Genomic DNA, 17,334 nt, shown 5'->3' with positions numbered 1-17,334 from the left:
ATAGACTCGGTGAAATATTCAGATTCCAAAACCTCTCAACTTCTACAAAGTGGGAAAAAAAAAAAAATGTCCAGACACCTCATTCTCTTTTCCAAAGCACTGGTTTTCTAATTACTGGTTTAACTGCAGATACTTCGCCCTCTCTGGTGCAATGTTCCGTTCAGGATAAAAAGCATAAAAGCACTGCCTGCCATCACATTCCACACAATCCTTCAACTTGAAACAGAAGAAAGAACCTGAAACCTGCAACACCAGTCGTCGACAAAAGGAAATATCGAAGCTTAGTTGCAGGATCCGGCCATTCAACAATCACTCCGGCATGAATACCAACACAAACTTGGTTCAAAGGAAAAAAGAAGAAGTATGACCCGGGAATTTAAAGATAATGTTGGCCAAGGGAATTACCAGTGCCAACAGCATCCAGTGCTCACCAAGCATTAGTCCACAATATAAGAGCGAAGCCAGTTACTCTCAGATATTCCGACAATTCCAATACTAAGCTCTGCAAATCCAATCTAATTTGGTCAATACAGTACAATTTTACTCTTTGTTTGTCGTTCCTCCAAGCCAATGGAGGTAAGTCCTAAGCTTCCAAATAATTGCCGTCCTTTCCTGGCCATTATTCATTTTGGCTTGTATTGTCTGGGAAGATTCAAATGTCACCTTCCCAGCTTGTGACAAAATACCAATGCAAAACTATTGAACTCTCTCTCTACCGGATTAATCAGTTAAACTGCAGTTAGACATCATCCGGTAATGCATATTTTGACTTCAAAATTTATCCTTCAAAAAACATAGTAAACAAGGTCTGAAAAAGCATACACACCCTCTTATTTTTCTATTTTTTTCACAAAAAGCGAGACCGAAAATAGATTATGTTGTCCCCAAATGAAAATACCACTTGACTCGCCATTGGAGATGCTCTTAGTTATTCAGTACAACACTAATAAACTGGCGCCTCCTACTTATTTTTTCTATTTTAACCTCAAATTCCTTGGTTTCAAGTTTCAACAGTCCCAATGCAATAACTGCCCAACTGACTAGTTACTTCCTCTACCAAGGATGCAAGCTTTGAACTTCATGAACTCCACTCAATGTAGACCACATTGATCAACAAATAACAGAATGATTTATTTACTTCCAGAAATGTTGAGCTCGCCACAATGGAAGTCAGCCATCTTCCACACGCTACTGAATGTGAATCGCGACAGAAATTTCTCTCTCAAGAACCTCATCACTTTTCCATCCGTTTCCTGTATGAAACCCACCACATATGCAGCACTTATGAGACTAAAACTCCTCCATCTCCTCTCCTTTGCAAACTTCTCCAACCCTTTCTGAATCCTTGCATATTCTTCTTCTTCATTTTGAATCTCATTTCTTGGTTTTTTCAATAAAGCTTCTGCGAGGCACCTAGCAAGAACAACACCGTCCTCTAGAGCTGAGCAGCCGCCTTGACCGATGTCAGGTGTCATCGGATGAAGGGCATCCCCGGCAACACAAACATTTCCTTTGGAGATATTTCCCAGTAAGAGATTCCAAGGCAATCTTAGTTTCAATGGAGAACATGAGATGCTATCCAATTCAGTCATTTCCACCACTTCAGCTGCTTGTTTGGGTAATTGGCTTATCTTGCTCAATACAAACTGCTTCATCTTGGCTGGATTCTCTTGCATGCCTTCATCATCTGGAAAATCAACCCCCAAACAGGCACAAGTCTTAGAAAGAAACCATATGTGCTGGGAAAAGAAGCAAGACATTGAAATGTAGAACGCTACAAACCCAACAATATTTCATAGAAAAGTGTTCAGAATGCAGCACGGAAGCAGAGCATTACTTCTATTTAAGTATGGCCTAATGTTGTGGTACCAGCATAGAATTTTGGACATTTATCTATGAAAATTTAAGTTCGATAGATATTCCTCGTACAACTTTGGGGGTTGCACTTTTTACTTTGGGACTTAATCCTGCTAGGAAAATTTTGCTCCATACCAAACTGTATTCATGAATCAACTTTGTGCAGGGTCTTACATTGGAGAGAAGAATTGTAAGTGCAAAACCAGTAGAAGCAATTGGCACCGCATGGAACATAACCGTAGCGAACTCCGCCTTCAAAATAAATATGAATGCTTGGGTGAAAGCCGTGGCCATCTGGGTACTCAGCAAAGCCCCGAATGGCTGATCGCCCAGAGTAAACAGGTTTTGGAAGACCCAGCCACTTCGCAACCAATGAATTAACTCCATCACAACCAATCAACACCTTCAATTGGAACACAAAGAAGGGCTAGTAATCAAAACCTAGCACATATTGAATCATTGGCAAGACTTCTTTGATGGTCCAGATAAAACTGATATGTTTCAACAAGTACAATGCACGAAATGGTGGGGTTTACGTGAAGCATTTCTTTTTAAACCAAACAACTATAGAAGGTCTCTTAATTGCAAAAATGTCGTCACAAAAGCATTCTAGAGGGAGATTCTGCATGCCTTTAAGAAAGTTTGTAATTTTGTACAAGATAAACACCTATCTTGAGAATTATCATTCAGAAAGTTTACCTTGCAAGTACTAGAGTGCACTCGTACCCCAGCCATATTTTATGAAGGATAATGCTAGAAACAACCCAAGATTCGGTGCACAACTCCTATGGAAAATGATGTGTGGCATTCTATGGCCTTCCATTTCAAACCAAAACACCCACCATTGTAGCTCATTTGAAAAATTTCTGTCACATATTTTTAAGTGGATTTTCTATAGAAATTTTGCTTGTGAATAACTGTCCTCTTTGAAAAGACTGGATAGTTACCTTGGTTTTGAGGGTGGAACCATCAGCTAGGTGCAACAATTTGCGGTATCCTGTATCCTCAATAGAAACAACCTTAGACGAGTACCGGAGAGTGCCATGGGGCAATTCCCTCTCCAATGTCTCAAGTAACTCCTTCCTTCTCACGCAACGACCTTCATTACCTCTGCTGCAGCATTGTGCACACAATAAATAGCATTCTACAAATGGCTTTGACGTTAGGTCTGGAGAACTATTCAGCTACTAATTTAGCATCGACCTAGCACTGCCGAACTCCATTTGGTAAAGATAAATTCACATATATTGGATGTCACATAAGTTGAAAACCCCGTCTCAAATTTAAAACCCCTTGGATAAACCGTAATTAATGACCTTTCTTGTGTTGTATAGTGATTCATTATTCAAGGAATTATTATTACTTACCGACATACAAAACCCTGTAATTCCACCCTAGAAACATAATTTCAGATATTGGAGGGAACAGATAGTGAAAGGTGCATTCAGCTCCGCTACCCACTCCCATAGTTGAATGGATAAGGAAACCACAAGTACCTTTTCAACACAGTAATCAAATTTTAAGCATAGGTTTCACATCCTGCTCCAATTCATGACAATGAAACATATAATGCAACTTAGATCTTTGTTCTTCTCTTTCTACATTGAACTAAAAAGACATCTTACGTCCGATTCAATTCCTGACATTGATGTTGATTCCTTGGACCATATCACTTTAAGCAGATATTCACACCATTTCCATTGAAGGACAAAGAATTTAAAACTTGCAGAAACCCCCAAACGAGTATGCAAAATAAGAAAAGGAAAAACTAGCCGAAACAAGGAGGAGCCAGGAAGCAGTACAAAGTTTATGATTCCGTAAATATTCAGCAAAGACAAGGTATTCATCTCTGTCATGGACTCATGATACTAGTACTACTACCAACTGGCAACCCAAGGATTGAGAGCGAACTCTCATGCATCGTTGGGTTTGAGGGGGTCTGAGGGGAAGTGAACAATTTCAAGGTGATTTTACATTGTAGGAGGGGGAGGGGTATGGAGGGGAATGCAGGCGAAAGAGTACAACTATGGAGGTTTAATATGTTTTACTATCAGAACCTTTATTTTATAGTTCTGTACTACTCCCTGTCCCAATTTGTTTGTCCGATGTGGGAACGAATTCATTAAGGTGACATAATCATTACACTTTACAAATTAAACTTTTCAAAAACGCCGTCCAATTCATATTGGACTTGTCACATCAAGAGAGAAGGGTAAATGGTAGCTTTGCAGGAATTTGTTCTTGAACCTTTCAAAGTGGATAAACAATTTGGGACATTCAAAAGTCAAACAGCAGACAAACAAAATAGGACGGAGGTTCATGCTTGATATCAAAAGTAGTAAGAATAATATCACCTCACTTCCCCTCCATCTCCTTCCACTTTCCTTTCTTAATAATTGGTAAACCAATCATAGAAAGGTAACACAGCCTTTCCTTTTTCTCGATAAATCAAACAATTTAAAAGATGTTTCCATCCCCTTTCCCTTCTAAGATACAATTTCCTTCACTTTAGTCACGAAAAGTGATAACTTTAACTAATCTCACCCCCCAAACATGGGTTCTGACCTGAAATTGGAAAAGCAATCCTTCTCAACCATGATAGTAGTACATGAACTGAAAACTAACCCATTTTTCTCAGGTGATTCAATCTCTGAAGTAGCACCCGAAACAGAGGAACCAACCTGAACCCTGCACAGCATCAGCGGTCAAAAGGAGGGAAATTAACAAGGATTTCAATCACGATCACACAGGAAAAAAAATCCCAACTACAAAAGCTTTTCCAAGTATGAGAGAGAGAGAGAGAGACCTGGGAATCTGAGGATTATGTTCCCTTAGGGAGTTTCCAATACCTAGAGCGTCCAATGCCCTCCAAGCGTTGGTCCACAGAGAAAGAGCAAAACCCGTAATTCTTAAGCTCTCTGATGATTCCAACACTAAGCTCCGCAGTCCCAACCTGCATGCTCATGTATATTTCAACTTCGTTATTAGCAAGAAGCACTGCTCTTGAGAGAGAGAGAGAGAGAGAGAGAGAGAGAGAGAGAGAGAGAACCGGTGAAGGCCTAAGGCTGTAGTGAGGCCAGCTATACCACCACCCACTATCACAATATCTTCCTCGATCTCCATGATCTCTTGCATCCTTGAGTATCCACTTACCAATATATATATAGGTGTGCAGGGAGAGAGAAAGAGGGAGAAATAGATACTGTATCCAGGGAGACCAAAACAGAAACAGTGGACTGATGACAGCAGCACATGCGTCTACGTTATGACTTTTGGCTTGCACCGCAAGTGTAAATGTCTCCTCAGATTCAATCTGAACTCATTCCAAGGTAATCAAATATAAACTATTGGCCCAATCAACAGATACTCTCCCACCATGGAATTCTTTCGACTTGTTATAATGTACTTTGGACCACGAAAAGTTTTTCTGAAAATGATCCACTTTATGTGTGCGACCCGAACGTCAAAGTGAATCTAAAGTCTAAACCACTTATTTTTCTTTAAATCATTTCGGAATCTCTAGCATTGCTCGATCATCTATTACCTATTTGTCTCCTGTGCAATTCAGCTAGGATTGTACAGAAGTCCCTAAGCTTCCAAACAATAGCTGCCCTTTCATTTGGCTTGTCTGGGAAGATTCAAACTCCCCAGCTTGTAACAAAATACCAATGCAAAAGTATTGAACTCTTTCTCTACTGTATTAATCAGTTAAACTGCAGTTAGACATCACCCGATAATGCATATTTCGATTTCAAAATTTATCCTTCACAAAACATTAGTAAACAAGGTCTGAAAAAGTATACCCTCTTATTTTACTATAAACTTCAATGGTACAATTCTTATTTTTTCTATTTTCTTCACAAAAAGCAAGACAGAAATAAATTTTGTTGTCCCCAAAAGAAAATACCACTTAACTCGCGATTGGAGATGCTCTTAGTTATTCAGTACAACACTAATAAACTGGCCCCTCCTACTTATTTTGTCTATTTTAACCTCAAATTCCTAGGTTTCAAGTTTCAACCGTCCCAATGCAATAACTGACCAACTGACTTGTTACTTCCTCCAACAAGGATGCAAGCTTTGAACTTCATGAACTCCTCTCAATGTAGACCACATTGATCAACAAATAACAGACTGATTTATTTACTTCCAGAAATGTTGAGCTCGCCACAATGGAAGTCAGCAATCTTCCACGCAATACTGGCTGTGAATCGCAACAGAAATTTCTCTTTCAAGAACCTCATCACCTTTCCATCCCTTTGCTGTATGAAACCCACCACATATGCAGCACTTATGAGACGAAAACTCCTCCATCTCCTCTCCTTTGCATACTTCTCCAACCCTTTCTGAATCCTTGCATATTCTTCTTCTTCATTTTGAATCTCATTTCTGGGTTTTTTCAATAAAGCTTCCGCGAGGCACCTAGCAAGAACAACAGCGTCCTCCAGAGCTGAGCAGCCGCCTTGACCGATGTCAGGTGTCATCGGATGAAGGGCATCCCCGGCAACACAAACATTTCCTTTGGAGATATTTCCCAGTAAGAGATTCCAAGGCAATCTTAGTTTCAATGGAGAACAGGAGATGCTATCCAATTCAGTCATTTCAACCACTTCAGCTGCTTGTTTGGGTAAATGGCTGATCTTGCTCAACACAAACTGCTTCATCTTGGCTGGATTCTCTTGCATGCCTTCATCATCTGGAATCAATCAACCCCCACACAGGCACAAGTCTTAGAAAGAAACAATATGTGCTGGGAAAAGAAGAGAAGAAAGAAATGGCACAGAAAAGCAAGACATTGAAATGTAGAACCCTACAAACCCAACAATATTTCATAGAAAAAGTATTCAGAATGCAGCACAGAAGCAGAGCATTACTTCTATTTGAGTATGGCCTAATGTTGTGGTACGAGCATAGAATTTTGGACATTTATCTATGAAAATTTAAGTTCGATAGAAATTCCTCGTACAGCTTTGGGGATTGCACTTTTTTCTTCGGGACTTCATCCTGCTAGGAAAATTTTGCTCCATACCAAACTATGTTCATGAATCAACTTTGTGCAGGGTCTTACATTGGAGAGAAGAATAGTAAGTGCAAAACCAGTAGAAGCAGTTGGCACCGCATGGAACATAACCGTAGCGAACTCCGCCTTCATAATAAACATGAAGGCTTGGGTGAAAGCCGTGGCCATCTGGGTACTCAGCAAAGCCCCGAATGGCTGATCGCCCAGAGTAAACAGGTTTTGGAAGACCCAGCCACTTCGCAACCAATGAATTAATTCCATCACAACCAATCAACACCTTCAATTGGAACACAAAGAAGGGTTAGTAATCAAAACCTAGCACATATTGAATCATTGGCAAGACTTCTTCGGTGGTCCAGATAATTCTGATATGTTTCAATAAGTACAATGCACGAAATGGTGGGGTTTACGTGAAGCATTTCTTTTTAAACCAAACAACGATAGAAGGGCTCTTAATTGCAAAAATATCATCACAAAAGCATTCTAGAGGGAGATTCTGCATGCCTTTAAGAAAGTTTGTAATTTTGTACAGTATAAACACCTATCTTGAGAATTATCATTCAGAAAGTTTACCTTGCAAGTACTAGAGTGCACTCGTACCCCAGCCATATTTTATGAAGGATAATGCTAGAAACAACCCAAGATTCGGTGCACAACTCCTATGGAAAATGATGTGTGGCATTTTACTGCCTTCCATTTCAAACCAAAACACCTACCATTGTAGCTCATTTGGAAAATTTCTGTCACATCATTTTAAGTGCATTTTCTATAGAAATTTTGCTTGTGAATAGTTATCCTCTTTGAAAAGACTGGATAGTTACCTTGGTTTTGAGGGTGGAACCATCAGCTAGGTGCAACAATTTGCGGTATCCTGTATCCTCAATAGAAACAACCTTAGACGAGTACCGGAGAGTGCCATGGGGCAATTCCCTCTCCATTGTCTCAAGTAACTCCTTCCTTCTCACGCAACGACCTTCATTACCTCTGCTGCAGCATTGTGTAAACAATAAAAAGTATTCTACGAATGGCTCTGACGTTAGGTCTGGAGAACTATTCAGCTACTAATTTAGCATCGACATAGCACTGCCGAACTCCATTTGGTAAAGATAAATTCACATATAATTGATGTCACATAAGTTGAAAACCCCGTCTCAAATTTAAAACCCCTTGGATAAACCAGTAATTCATGGCCCTTCTTGCCTGGGCCTTGGGCATCCCCAAAATGCTCAATTTTTGGGGCACCCCAATTTTTTTTTCGTATTTGAGTTGGGTAGGACTCTTTTTAGGAAAGGTTCAGTCCATGTTTCAAAAACATGGCCCAGTCTCTAGGAGCATTGGTACTAAGGCAGTAGGACTTTTTACTTATAAAAGATTCTTTGCCTTCATTGTTTTCTTCAACTAGCGATGTGGGATGTGGGACTTTAGGTGGAAAGCTTTATTTTGCAACTTGTTTGTCCCACATTGACAGAGTAAAGGCTCAATTGGCAAAATGCTCACCTATAAAACCCTCTACTTCACTTGTACCATTTGTTCACAGAGTGGTTGCACGTAAAAGCAACACGTGGGCAGCAAATTTCGAAATTAAAATAAAAATTGTTTTGAACAGAAATTTCAAATTTTGAAATATATATATATATATATATATGTGTGTGTGTGTGTGTATATATATGTGTGTGTATGTATCAGTCTAGGTGATCTTATACTATAATTTTGGCTTTCTCTGATTGTTTTTTTTTTTCGTAAAAATTGTCAAGCATTTAGGGACATCATTTTTAGAACAAGCCTTGGGCACCCAAATACCTTGAGCCGGCCCTGTTTGAACAAACCAAGATCAAACACATCAAAGCTCATCTCGTCTCATTTACAGCCCTATTTGTCAGTGGACTACAAACTACAGAGTTGGAGAGAGAGAGACCTGGGAATAAGAGGGTAATGTTCCCTTAGGGAGTTACCAAAGCCTACAGCGTCCAATGCCCTCCAAGCGTTGGTCCACAAAGTAAGAGCAAAACCCGCAATTCTTAAGCTCTCTGATGATTCAAGCACTAAGCTCCGCAGTCCTAACCTGCATGCTAGCTCATGTTAATTCCAACTTCGTTCACAGCAAGAAACACTGCTCTTGAGAGAGAGAGAGAGAGAGAGAGAGAGAGAGAGAGAACCTGTGAAGGCCTAAGGCTGTGGTGAGGCCAGCTATACCACCACCCACTATCACAATATCCTCCTCGATCTCCATGATCTCTTGCATCCTTGATGAGTATCCACTTCAAGACCAATATGTATGAATAGAATCTATTGATATACTATATGGGCGTGCAGGGAGAGAGAAAGATGGAGAAACAGATATATACTAGTATATATCCATGGAGACCCCACAGAAACAGTGGACTGATGACAGCAGCGCATGCGTCATGTTATGATTCTTGTTTTTTTTTTTTTTTTTTTTTTGGGTAAGCTAAAATTTTATAACACCGAGAAAGCTCAACCAGTGCACTTATAGGAATCTCAAGGCAACCAAACAACATCCAAACAAAAAATAACCCTCAAACAGAGAGAGGACCAAAAACAAACAGAGCCTTGTATACTACTGAAGAAAAAAACACCGACAGCCCAAGAATACAACAGGGCTGATGACTATTTTGCCGTGCACTGCAAGTGTAAATGTCTCCTCAAATTCCCACCATGGAATTCTTTGGACTTGTTATAAGCAACTTTAGACCTCAAATTCGGGGTTAAAGATAACCTATTCGAAAGGCAACCCTTTTGACCAACGTGCAGAAAACGGCACCAGATCATGATCTATCAATAATTCTATCTATTCCGACAACTCTCCCTCAAAATGTTATAGAAAGTGAAATTAATGATCGGAGATTCAATTTATGTACGAGACCCAAACCTCTAGGTAGATTTAACCCATTGATATTTTTTTCCGGAAAATCATTTCCGGATCTTGGAGGTTAGGGCTGTATCAATGGTAGTAAGTGGTATTATGAAAACGGAGTCACTTTGGACATATATTGCCAAAAGTTTAGATATGTCTCCAATCTTCTTCCGCACATATCCCCAATGACCGGGTGGTCAGTGAACAAGAACAGTTACAGTAAATTCGAATTCTCCAACCTCTACGAAAAATTCAAAATCTACTCGTTCCAAAAACAGGAAATTAGCGTACATCGACTTCCTTAAAGTAAAATTAGTAAGACCGAAAAAGATTAATACAGATAGATATGGACCGGGCATCCAAATAGATCATTCATAGAGCAGAAACCCTGCATTGAGTCCAAAGGAGAACGGGGCTAAGCATCTCCAGCAGCTGCATAATTGGGCCCGTTAGATCTAAAACCGCGACCCCTTCCACGATTTCCATATCCCCTCCCACGGCCACGACCTGCGAGGGTATAACGAGACAGACTGTAAGAAACAGCTCAATATAATTGAAACTCCAATGAACAAGACTACAGAGTTTCCAGGTACTTTGACAAGCAAATTCCACCAACAGTTTTGGGAGGGGGCAAAATGTCCCCAGATACACCATTTCTTCTAAAAGAGGGTGACGGATGGTTAGCTGAAAACCATTACACCCCCTGCGGCTCATTTAAAAGCACTGAGTTTGATGTAGAACACGTGCAGGCCCAATTCCATGATCAGCTGGACCGAGCCAAGCCCCGAAAGTCCAAACGGTGTTTAATTTCAGATAACCCAAATTGGCTAAATTCGGACGAGCTCGGAATAGACCCAAACTTGGTGGGCTGACTTAATTTCGCGCTCCGGTCAATACTCATGAACTCTAAGTTGATGATCGATGGTGCTTTTCGGCCTAATTCCTTCGTTTAGGCTTTCAATTGCGTTATTTTGCCGTTTTAGGAAAGATTTGTTTCGTTAATAACTCTTAGACCGTAATTCCTTTTAAGTTGATTCTTTTTGGGAAAGTCTTGTTTTTCTTTCCCGTTTTCAGTTTTAGGAAAAGCCCCAAATTATGGCACTTTTTATTTTTCAAGTTTATTTTTAGGGTTTCTAGGGTTTCAGCCTATTTAAGGGTTTGTAACCTAGAGTTTATGTAGCTTTTGATTAATAATATTGCAGAGATTTTCTCTTTCTTTCTTGTGCGCAAGATTTGCTCGTTGCGACGAGTTGTTTATCTCGTTTGGATTAGTACGCTAACTAATCTCTCGTGAATTCCGCTGCGTCAAGTGGTATCAGAGCAAGGCTTTGCCTGGTTCGATGGCACTAAACACAGAAGAAGACACACCCATTGACGTTGGTCGTGGGCTTACTGACCTAAGGAGGATGGTGGAGGATCAACAAGCACAGTTGACGGAGATCCGTCAGGATACCCGCACTCAGTTCACTGATATCCGTGAGATGCTGCAGGAGATGACTCTACAAATCCGCCAAAGGCCAGGGAGGGTTGAGGAGGATCGCGCGTTGGGATTTGCCCATCGCCAACCTCGTAACCAAGATCGGAATCGTGCCGGAGGATTTGCCCGAGGCGCAACCGGTCGTCGTCAGATGGTAATACATGATGCTGAGAGTGAAGAATTCGAACCTGAGGATAATGAAGAACAAGAAGACCGTCCCGTCGGGCGACAACAACATCGGTTCGATGATTACCACATGAAAGTGGACCTTCCCACGTTCAACAGTAATTTCCAGATGGAGGAGTTTCTTGATTGGGTTTCAGAGGTTGAGAGGTTCCTTAATATGATGGAGGTTCCCGAGTCGAAGCAAGTAAAGATGGTCGCTTATAAACTAAAGAGCGGCACTGCAGTTTGGTGGGACCAATTGCAGGCGAGACGACGGAGGCAAGGAAAAGAGTCTGTGACAACATGGCGCAGAATGAAACAGCTTATGATGGAGAGGTTTTTGCCGTCTGACTATGACCAACATCTGTTCCGGTTATACCAGAACTATTCGCAGGGATCTAAGTCTGTTTTTTATTACACGACTGAATTCAATCGACTCTCAGAACGTAATAATCTGAGTGAGACTGAAGGTCAGCGCGTAGCGAGGTACATGAACGGGTTGAAGCCCTCAATTCAGGAAAGGATAGGATTGCAGCCTGTTTAGGAAGTTGACGAAGCCCTTAACTTAGCGATTAAGGCAGAACAGATGGAGCGTAAACCAGCCAATTCAGGGTACCGTCGAGAGTCGTTTGTTCCTGCTGCTGATAAAGGAAAAGAGAAACAGCCAACAGTGCCTGCTTTTCAACCTAAGGTTACAGTTGGTGGTGGTTCTAAATTTGGAGGAGCGAACAAGAGGTTCTTGATCCCTTAACTTAATTAGTTTATTTTCTATTTTTCTTTTTATTACCGAATACAAATTTATTAACATTTAACATAATATATAAGAGAAAGACATAGGCGTTGTCAAGTGCATGATCCACAATATATCTACTTTGAAAGATCAAAGCTATATAAATACAAAATGAATACAAAAACTCGATTTAGCAAGCCTGGACACCGCTCCAATGAGTGTCCAGATCGGAAGGTGGGCCTGGTAGAAGAGGGTGGCGAAGAAGATGGGCCTGAAGAGGATTGGCTAGAAGAAAATTCTTATGATGTAGATTATGCAGAGGAGGACGGGGAACAAGTGAATTGTGTGGTGCAACGGGTGTTATTCGCGCCGAGAGCAGAAGGTTCCAATCAGTGTCATAACATCTTTCGATCAAGCTGTTCCATCAATCAGAAAGTATGTGACTTAATCGTGGACAGTGGGAGTTGTGAGAATTTTGTGGCAAAAAGACTGGTGGACCATCTGAAGTTACCAACCGAACCTCATCCCTCTCCATATACCATCGATTGGATAAAGAAAGGCCCTACGGTGAAGGTAACTGAAATCTGTAAACTTCCTCTTTCAATTGGGAAAATTTATAGATCTGAAGTTATCTGTGATGTAATTGAGATGGATGCTAGCCATGTACTGTTAGGTAGACCCTGGCAGTTTGATGTTGATATTGTTTATAAGGGTCGTGATAATACTTATAGTTTTAATTGTGAGTCACGTAAGGTTGTTATGGCTCCTTCCAGTCATAAAGAGCCTGTCAAACCTCCTAAAACAGAAGGGTCTTCGTTTCTAACAATTGCTAGTTCCGAAGCTGAGTTTGTGACAGATTTCAAGGAGTCGGAACAGGTTTATGCTATGGTGGTAAAGTCTCTGGTTGTGGAGGAAAGGGACAAAGCAAAGATTCTGATAGTTCCTGTACCTAAAAAGATACAGCCAATATTGGAGGAATTTGAGGAGCTTGTTACTGAAGATGTGCCTAATGAGCTCCCTCCAATGAGAGATATTCAGCATGCGATTGATTTGGTGCCTGGGGCAAGTCTGCCCAACCTACCACATTATCGGATGAGTCCGAAGGAGAATGAGATTCTGAGGGAGAAAGTAGAGGAGTTGCTGCAGAAGGGGCACATTCGGGAGAGTTTGAGTCCATGTGGTGTTCCAGCCTTGTTGATGCCAAAGAAAGATGGGAGTTGGCGTATGTGTGTGGACAGTCGGGCCATCAACAAAATAACCATCAAGTATAGATTTCCAATTCCTCGCCTGGATGATATGCTTGATATGTTGGATGGGTCGAAGTGGTTTTCGAAGATTGATTTGCGGAGCGGGTACCATCAGATTCGTATCCGACCGGGAGACGAATAGGAGACGGCGTTCAAAACTAAGGATGGCCTGTATGAATGGTTGGTTATGCCATTCGGCCTTTCTAACGCGCCGAGTACTTTTATGAGGGTGATGAATCAGGTTCTGCGGCCTTTCACTGGAAAGTTTGTTGTCGTTTATTTCGACGACATACTGATTTATAGCAAGTCTGAGGAGGAGCATGTGGAGCATGTGCGCCAAGTGCTGATGGTGCTGCAAGAAAATAAGCTGTATATTCAACTCAAGAAGTGCAGTTTCTTGACTTGCAGCTTATTATTCTTAGGCTATGTGGTGAGTTCTAAAGGTATTCATGTAGATGAAGAGAAGGTTCGAGCTATTCGTGATTGGCCAACGCCTAAATCTGTTACGGAAGTGAGAAGTTTCCATGGATTGGCCACTTTCTATAGGCGATTCATTCGAAATTTCAGTACTATCGTAGCACCAATCACGGAGTGCTTGAAAAAAGGCAAGTTTCTGTGGGGAAGTGAAGCGGAGCAAAGTTTCGCGCTGGTTAAAGAACGGCTTTGTACTGCACCGGTATTAGCTCTACCTAGCTTTGAGAAGATTTTTGAAGTTGAGTGTGATGTTAGTGGAGTTGGTATTGGGGCTGTTTTGTCTCAAGAGAAGAGACCAGTGGCTTTCTTTAGTGAAAAGCTGAGTGAAGCTAGACAAAAGTGGAGCACTTATGATCAGGAGTTCTATTCTGTGATTCGCGCTCTCAAACATTGGGAGCATTATCTGATTCAGAGGGAGTTTGTGTTGTACACTGATCATCAAGCGCTGAAGTTCATCAATAGTCAGAAGAAGTTGGACAGTATGCATGTGCGCTGGGCTACGTTCTTGCAGAAATTTCCGTTCACTATTCGGCACAAGTCTGGGGTGTCAAATAGGGTGGCTGATGCATTGAGTCGTCGGGCTGATTTGTTGGTGACTTTGGCCCATGAAGTTGTAGGCTTTGAGTTCTTAAAGGAGCTGTATCCAGAGGATGAAGACTTCAAAGAAATTTGGGCAGTATGCGTTCAGAACCGGCCTATTAGTGACTTTCATGTTACTGATGGGTACTTGTTTCGTGGCAATCGTCTTTGTATTCCTCAATCTTCTTTAAGGGAAGGCTTAATCCGAGACCTTCATGGTGGAGGGTTAAGTGAACACTTAGGGAGGGATAAGACTATTGCGAGTTTGGAGGAGCGCTATTTCTGGCCACAACTAAAGAAGGATGCTGGAAATTTTGTGCGGAGGTGCTATACTTGTCAGGTATCTAAGGGTCAGTCTCAAAATACTGGTCTTTATACTCCTTTGCCTGTGCCTAATAATATTTGGGAGGATCTGTCTATGGATTTTGTGTTGAGACTGCCTCGTACCCAACGAGGTGTAGATTCTGTATTTGTGGTAGTTGACAGGTTTTCTAAAATGGTGCACTTTATTGCTTGTCGAAAGACATCGGATGCCTCACATGTGGCTCGATTGTTCTTTCGAGAGGTAGTTCGATTGCATGGGGTGCCACAGTCTATTACCTCTGATCGGGATGTGAAGTTCCTTAGCCATTTTTGGGTGACTCTGTGGAGGATGTTTGGAACATCGCTGAAGAGGAGCTCTACTGCACATCCACAAACTGACGGACAGACTGAAGTGACTAATCGGAGTTTGGGGAATTTGATTCGCAGTATCTGTGGTGACAAACCGAAGCAGTGGGATCATGCTTTGCCGCAAGCTGAGTTTGCTTTCAATAGTGCAGTTCACAGTGCCACGGGAAAATCACCTTTTTCCTTGGTATATGTGACATCTCCAAAGCATACAGTGGATTTGGTTCATCTCTCACGGGGTCCCGGGGTTAGCGTTGCAGCTGAGGCAATGGCTAAGCAGGCTCAAGAGGTGCATGAGCAAGTAAAACAGAAGCTAGCTGAGACTAATGCGAAATACAAGAGGGCTGCAGACAAACACAGGCGTGAGAAATTGTTCAAAGAGGGGATTTTGTGATGGTGTTTTTGCGCAGGGAGCGGTTTCCAGTGGGAACTTATAACAAGCTAAAGCACAGGAAGTATGGTCCGTATGAAGTTTTGAAGAAGATTGGTGACAATGCTTATGTGATTGATCTTCTTGATTCCATGAAGATTTCAAAGGTTTTCAATGTTGCTGATTTATCTGAGTATCATGCTGAGGAGCCGCTGTATCCAGACTTGAACTCGAGGTCCAGTTCTTTCGAAGAAGAGGGGACTGATGTAGAACACGTGGAGGCCCAATTCCATGATCAGCTGGACTGAGCCAAGCCCCGAAAGTCCAAACGGTGTTTAATTTCAGATTACCCAAATTGGCTAAATTCGAACGAGCTCGGAATAGGCCCAAACTTGGTGGACTGACTTAATTTCACGCTCCGATCAATACTCATGAACTCTAAGTTGATGATCGATGGTGCTTTTCGACCTAATTCCTTCGTTTAGGCTTTCAATTGCGTTATTTTGCCGTTTTAGGAAAGATTTGTTTCGTTAATAACTCTTAGACCATAATTCCTTTTAAGTTGATTCTTTTTGGGAAAGTCTTGTTTTTCTTTCCCGTTTTTAGTTTTAAGAAAAGCCCCAAATTATGGCACTTTTTATTTTCCAAGTTTATTTTTAGGGTTTCAACCTATTTAAGGGTTTGTAACCTAGAGTTTATGTAGCTTTTGATTAATAATATTGCAGAGATTTTCTCTTTCTTTCTTGTGCGCAAGATTTGCTCGTTGCGACGAGTTGTTTATCTCGTTTGGATTAGTACGCTAACTAATCTCTCGTGAATTCCACTGCGTCAGAGTTCCTAGTTTAATCTCTGAAGTAGCACCCGAAACAGAGGAACCAACCTGAACCCTGCACAGCATCATAGTCAAAAGGAGGGAAATTAAAAAGGATTTCAATCACGATCACACAGGGGAAAAAAAATCCCAACTACAAAAGCTTTCTCAAGTATGAGAGAGAGAGAGAGACCAGGGAAGCTGAGGATAATGTTCCCTTAGGGAGTTACCAATGCCTACAGCGTCCAATGCCCCAAGCGTTGGTCCACAGAGTAAGGGCAAAACCCGAAATTCTTAAGCTCTCTGATGATTCCAACACTAAGCTCCGCAGTCCCAACCTGCATGCTCATGTATATTTCAACTTCGTAATTAGCAAGAAACACTGCTAGAGAGAGAGAGAGAGAGAGAGAGAGAGAGAGAGAGAGAGAGAACCTGTGAAGGCCTAAGGCTGTATTGAGGCCAGCTATACCACCACCCACTTCAAGACCAATATGTATATATATAGGTGTGCAGGGAGAGAGAAAGAAAGGGAGAAATAGATACTACTATACTGATGACAGCAGCACATGCGTTCACGTTATGACTTTTGCCTTGCACTGCAAGTGTATATCACTCCTCAGATTCAATCTAGACTGCTCACTGCCAGGTAGTCAAATAAAAACTATTGGCCCAATCAATATATTCTCTGCCACCATGGAATTCTTTCAACTTGTTATAATGAACTCTGGACCACGAAAAGTTTTTCTGAAAATGATTCACTTTATGTGTGACCCGAAAGTCGAAGTGAATCTAAACCACTTATTTTTCTTTAAATCATTTCGGAACCTCTAGCATTGCTCGATCATCTATGACTATTTGTCTCCTGTGCAATTCAGCTAGGATTGTACAGAAGTCCCTAAGCTTCCAAACAATAGCCGCCCTCTCCTGGCCATTATTCGTTTGGCTTGTATTGTCTGGGAAGATTCAAATGTCACCTCCCCAGCTTGTGACAAAATACCAATGCAAAAGTATTGAACTCTTTCTCTACTGTATTAATCAGCTAAACTGCAGTTAGACATCA

General features: G+C 41.4%; 2 protein-coding genes and 1 long non-coding RNA gene across 6 annotated transcripts; all 3 read right to left on the bottom strand.

Moving 5' to 3' along the window:
• Positions 1 to 763: 763 nt before the first annotated feature.
• LOC131330359 (monooxygenase 2-like) lies at positions 764 to 5,442 on the bottom strand. Of its 3 annotated transcripts, none has more exons than XM_058363910.1 (6): positions 4,907 to 5,442; positions 4,664 to 4,810; positions 4,483 to 4,545; positions 2,805 to 2,970; positions 2,032 to 2,260; positions 764 to 1,687 (listed from the first exon to the last, which is right to left on the bottom strand). In XM_058363910.1, exons 1-6 carry the CDS (start codon positions 4,990 to 4,992, stop codon positions 1,131 to 1,133), a joined length of 1,248 nt encoding a protein of 415 aa, XP_058219893.1. In that variant the 5' UTR covers positions 4,993 to 5,442; the 3' UTR covers positions 764 to 1,130. The 3 variants fall into 3 exon arrangements, with proteins under 3 accessions (XP_058219893.1, XP_058219895.1, XP_058219896.1); XM_058363912.1 differs by having other exon boundaries at positions 2,805 to 2,967; XM_058363913.1 differs by lacking the exon at positions 4,483 to 4,545.
• Positions 5,443 to 5,583: 141 nt separating this feature from the next.
• LOC131330360 (monooxygenase 2-like) lies at positions 5,584 to 9,964 on the bottom strand. Of its 2 annotated transcripts, none has more exons than XM_058363914.1 (5): positions 9,034 to 9,964; positions 8,793 to 8,939; positions 7,699 to 7,864; positions 6,926 to 7,154; positions 5,584 to 6,553 (listed from the first exon to the last, which is right to left on the bottom strand). In XM_058363914.1, the coding sequence occupies exons 1-5, from the start codon at positions 9,117 to 9,119 to the stop codon at positions 5,997 to 5,999; spliced, it is 1,185 nt and encodes a 394-aa protein (XP_058219897.1). In that variant the 5' UTR covers positions 9,120 to 9,964; the 3' UTR covers positions 5,584 to 5,996. The 2 variants fall into 2 exon arrangements, with proteins under 2 accessions (XP_058219897.1, XP_058219898.1); XM_058363915.1 differs by having other exon boundaries at positions 7,699 to 7,861.
• Positions 9,965 to 10,049: 85 nt separating this feature from the next.
• LOC131330363 (uncharacterized) lies at positions 10,050 to 10,476 on the bottom strand. Its single transcript, XR_009201095.1, has 2 exons — positions 10,346 to 10,476; positions 10,050 to 10,259 (listed from the first exon to the last, which is right to left on the bottom strand). It is a non-coding gene; the product is annotated as an uncharacterized LOC131330363 (long non-coding RNA).
• Between the last annotated feature and the right edge of the window lie 6,858 nt (positions 10,477 to 17,334).

This window comes from Rhododendron vialii, chromosome 6a (assembly GCF_030253575.1).
Source record: "Rhododendron vialii isolate Sample 1 chromosome 6a, ASM3025357v1".
Lineage (NCBI taxonomy): Eukaryota > Viridiplantae > Streptophyta > Magnoliopsida > Ericales > Ericaceae > Rhododendron > Rhododendron vialii.
This window is presented reverse-complemented; position numbering and strand designations above follow the sequence as displayed.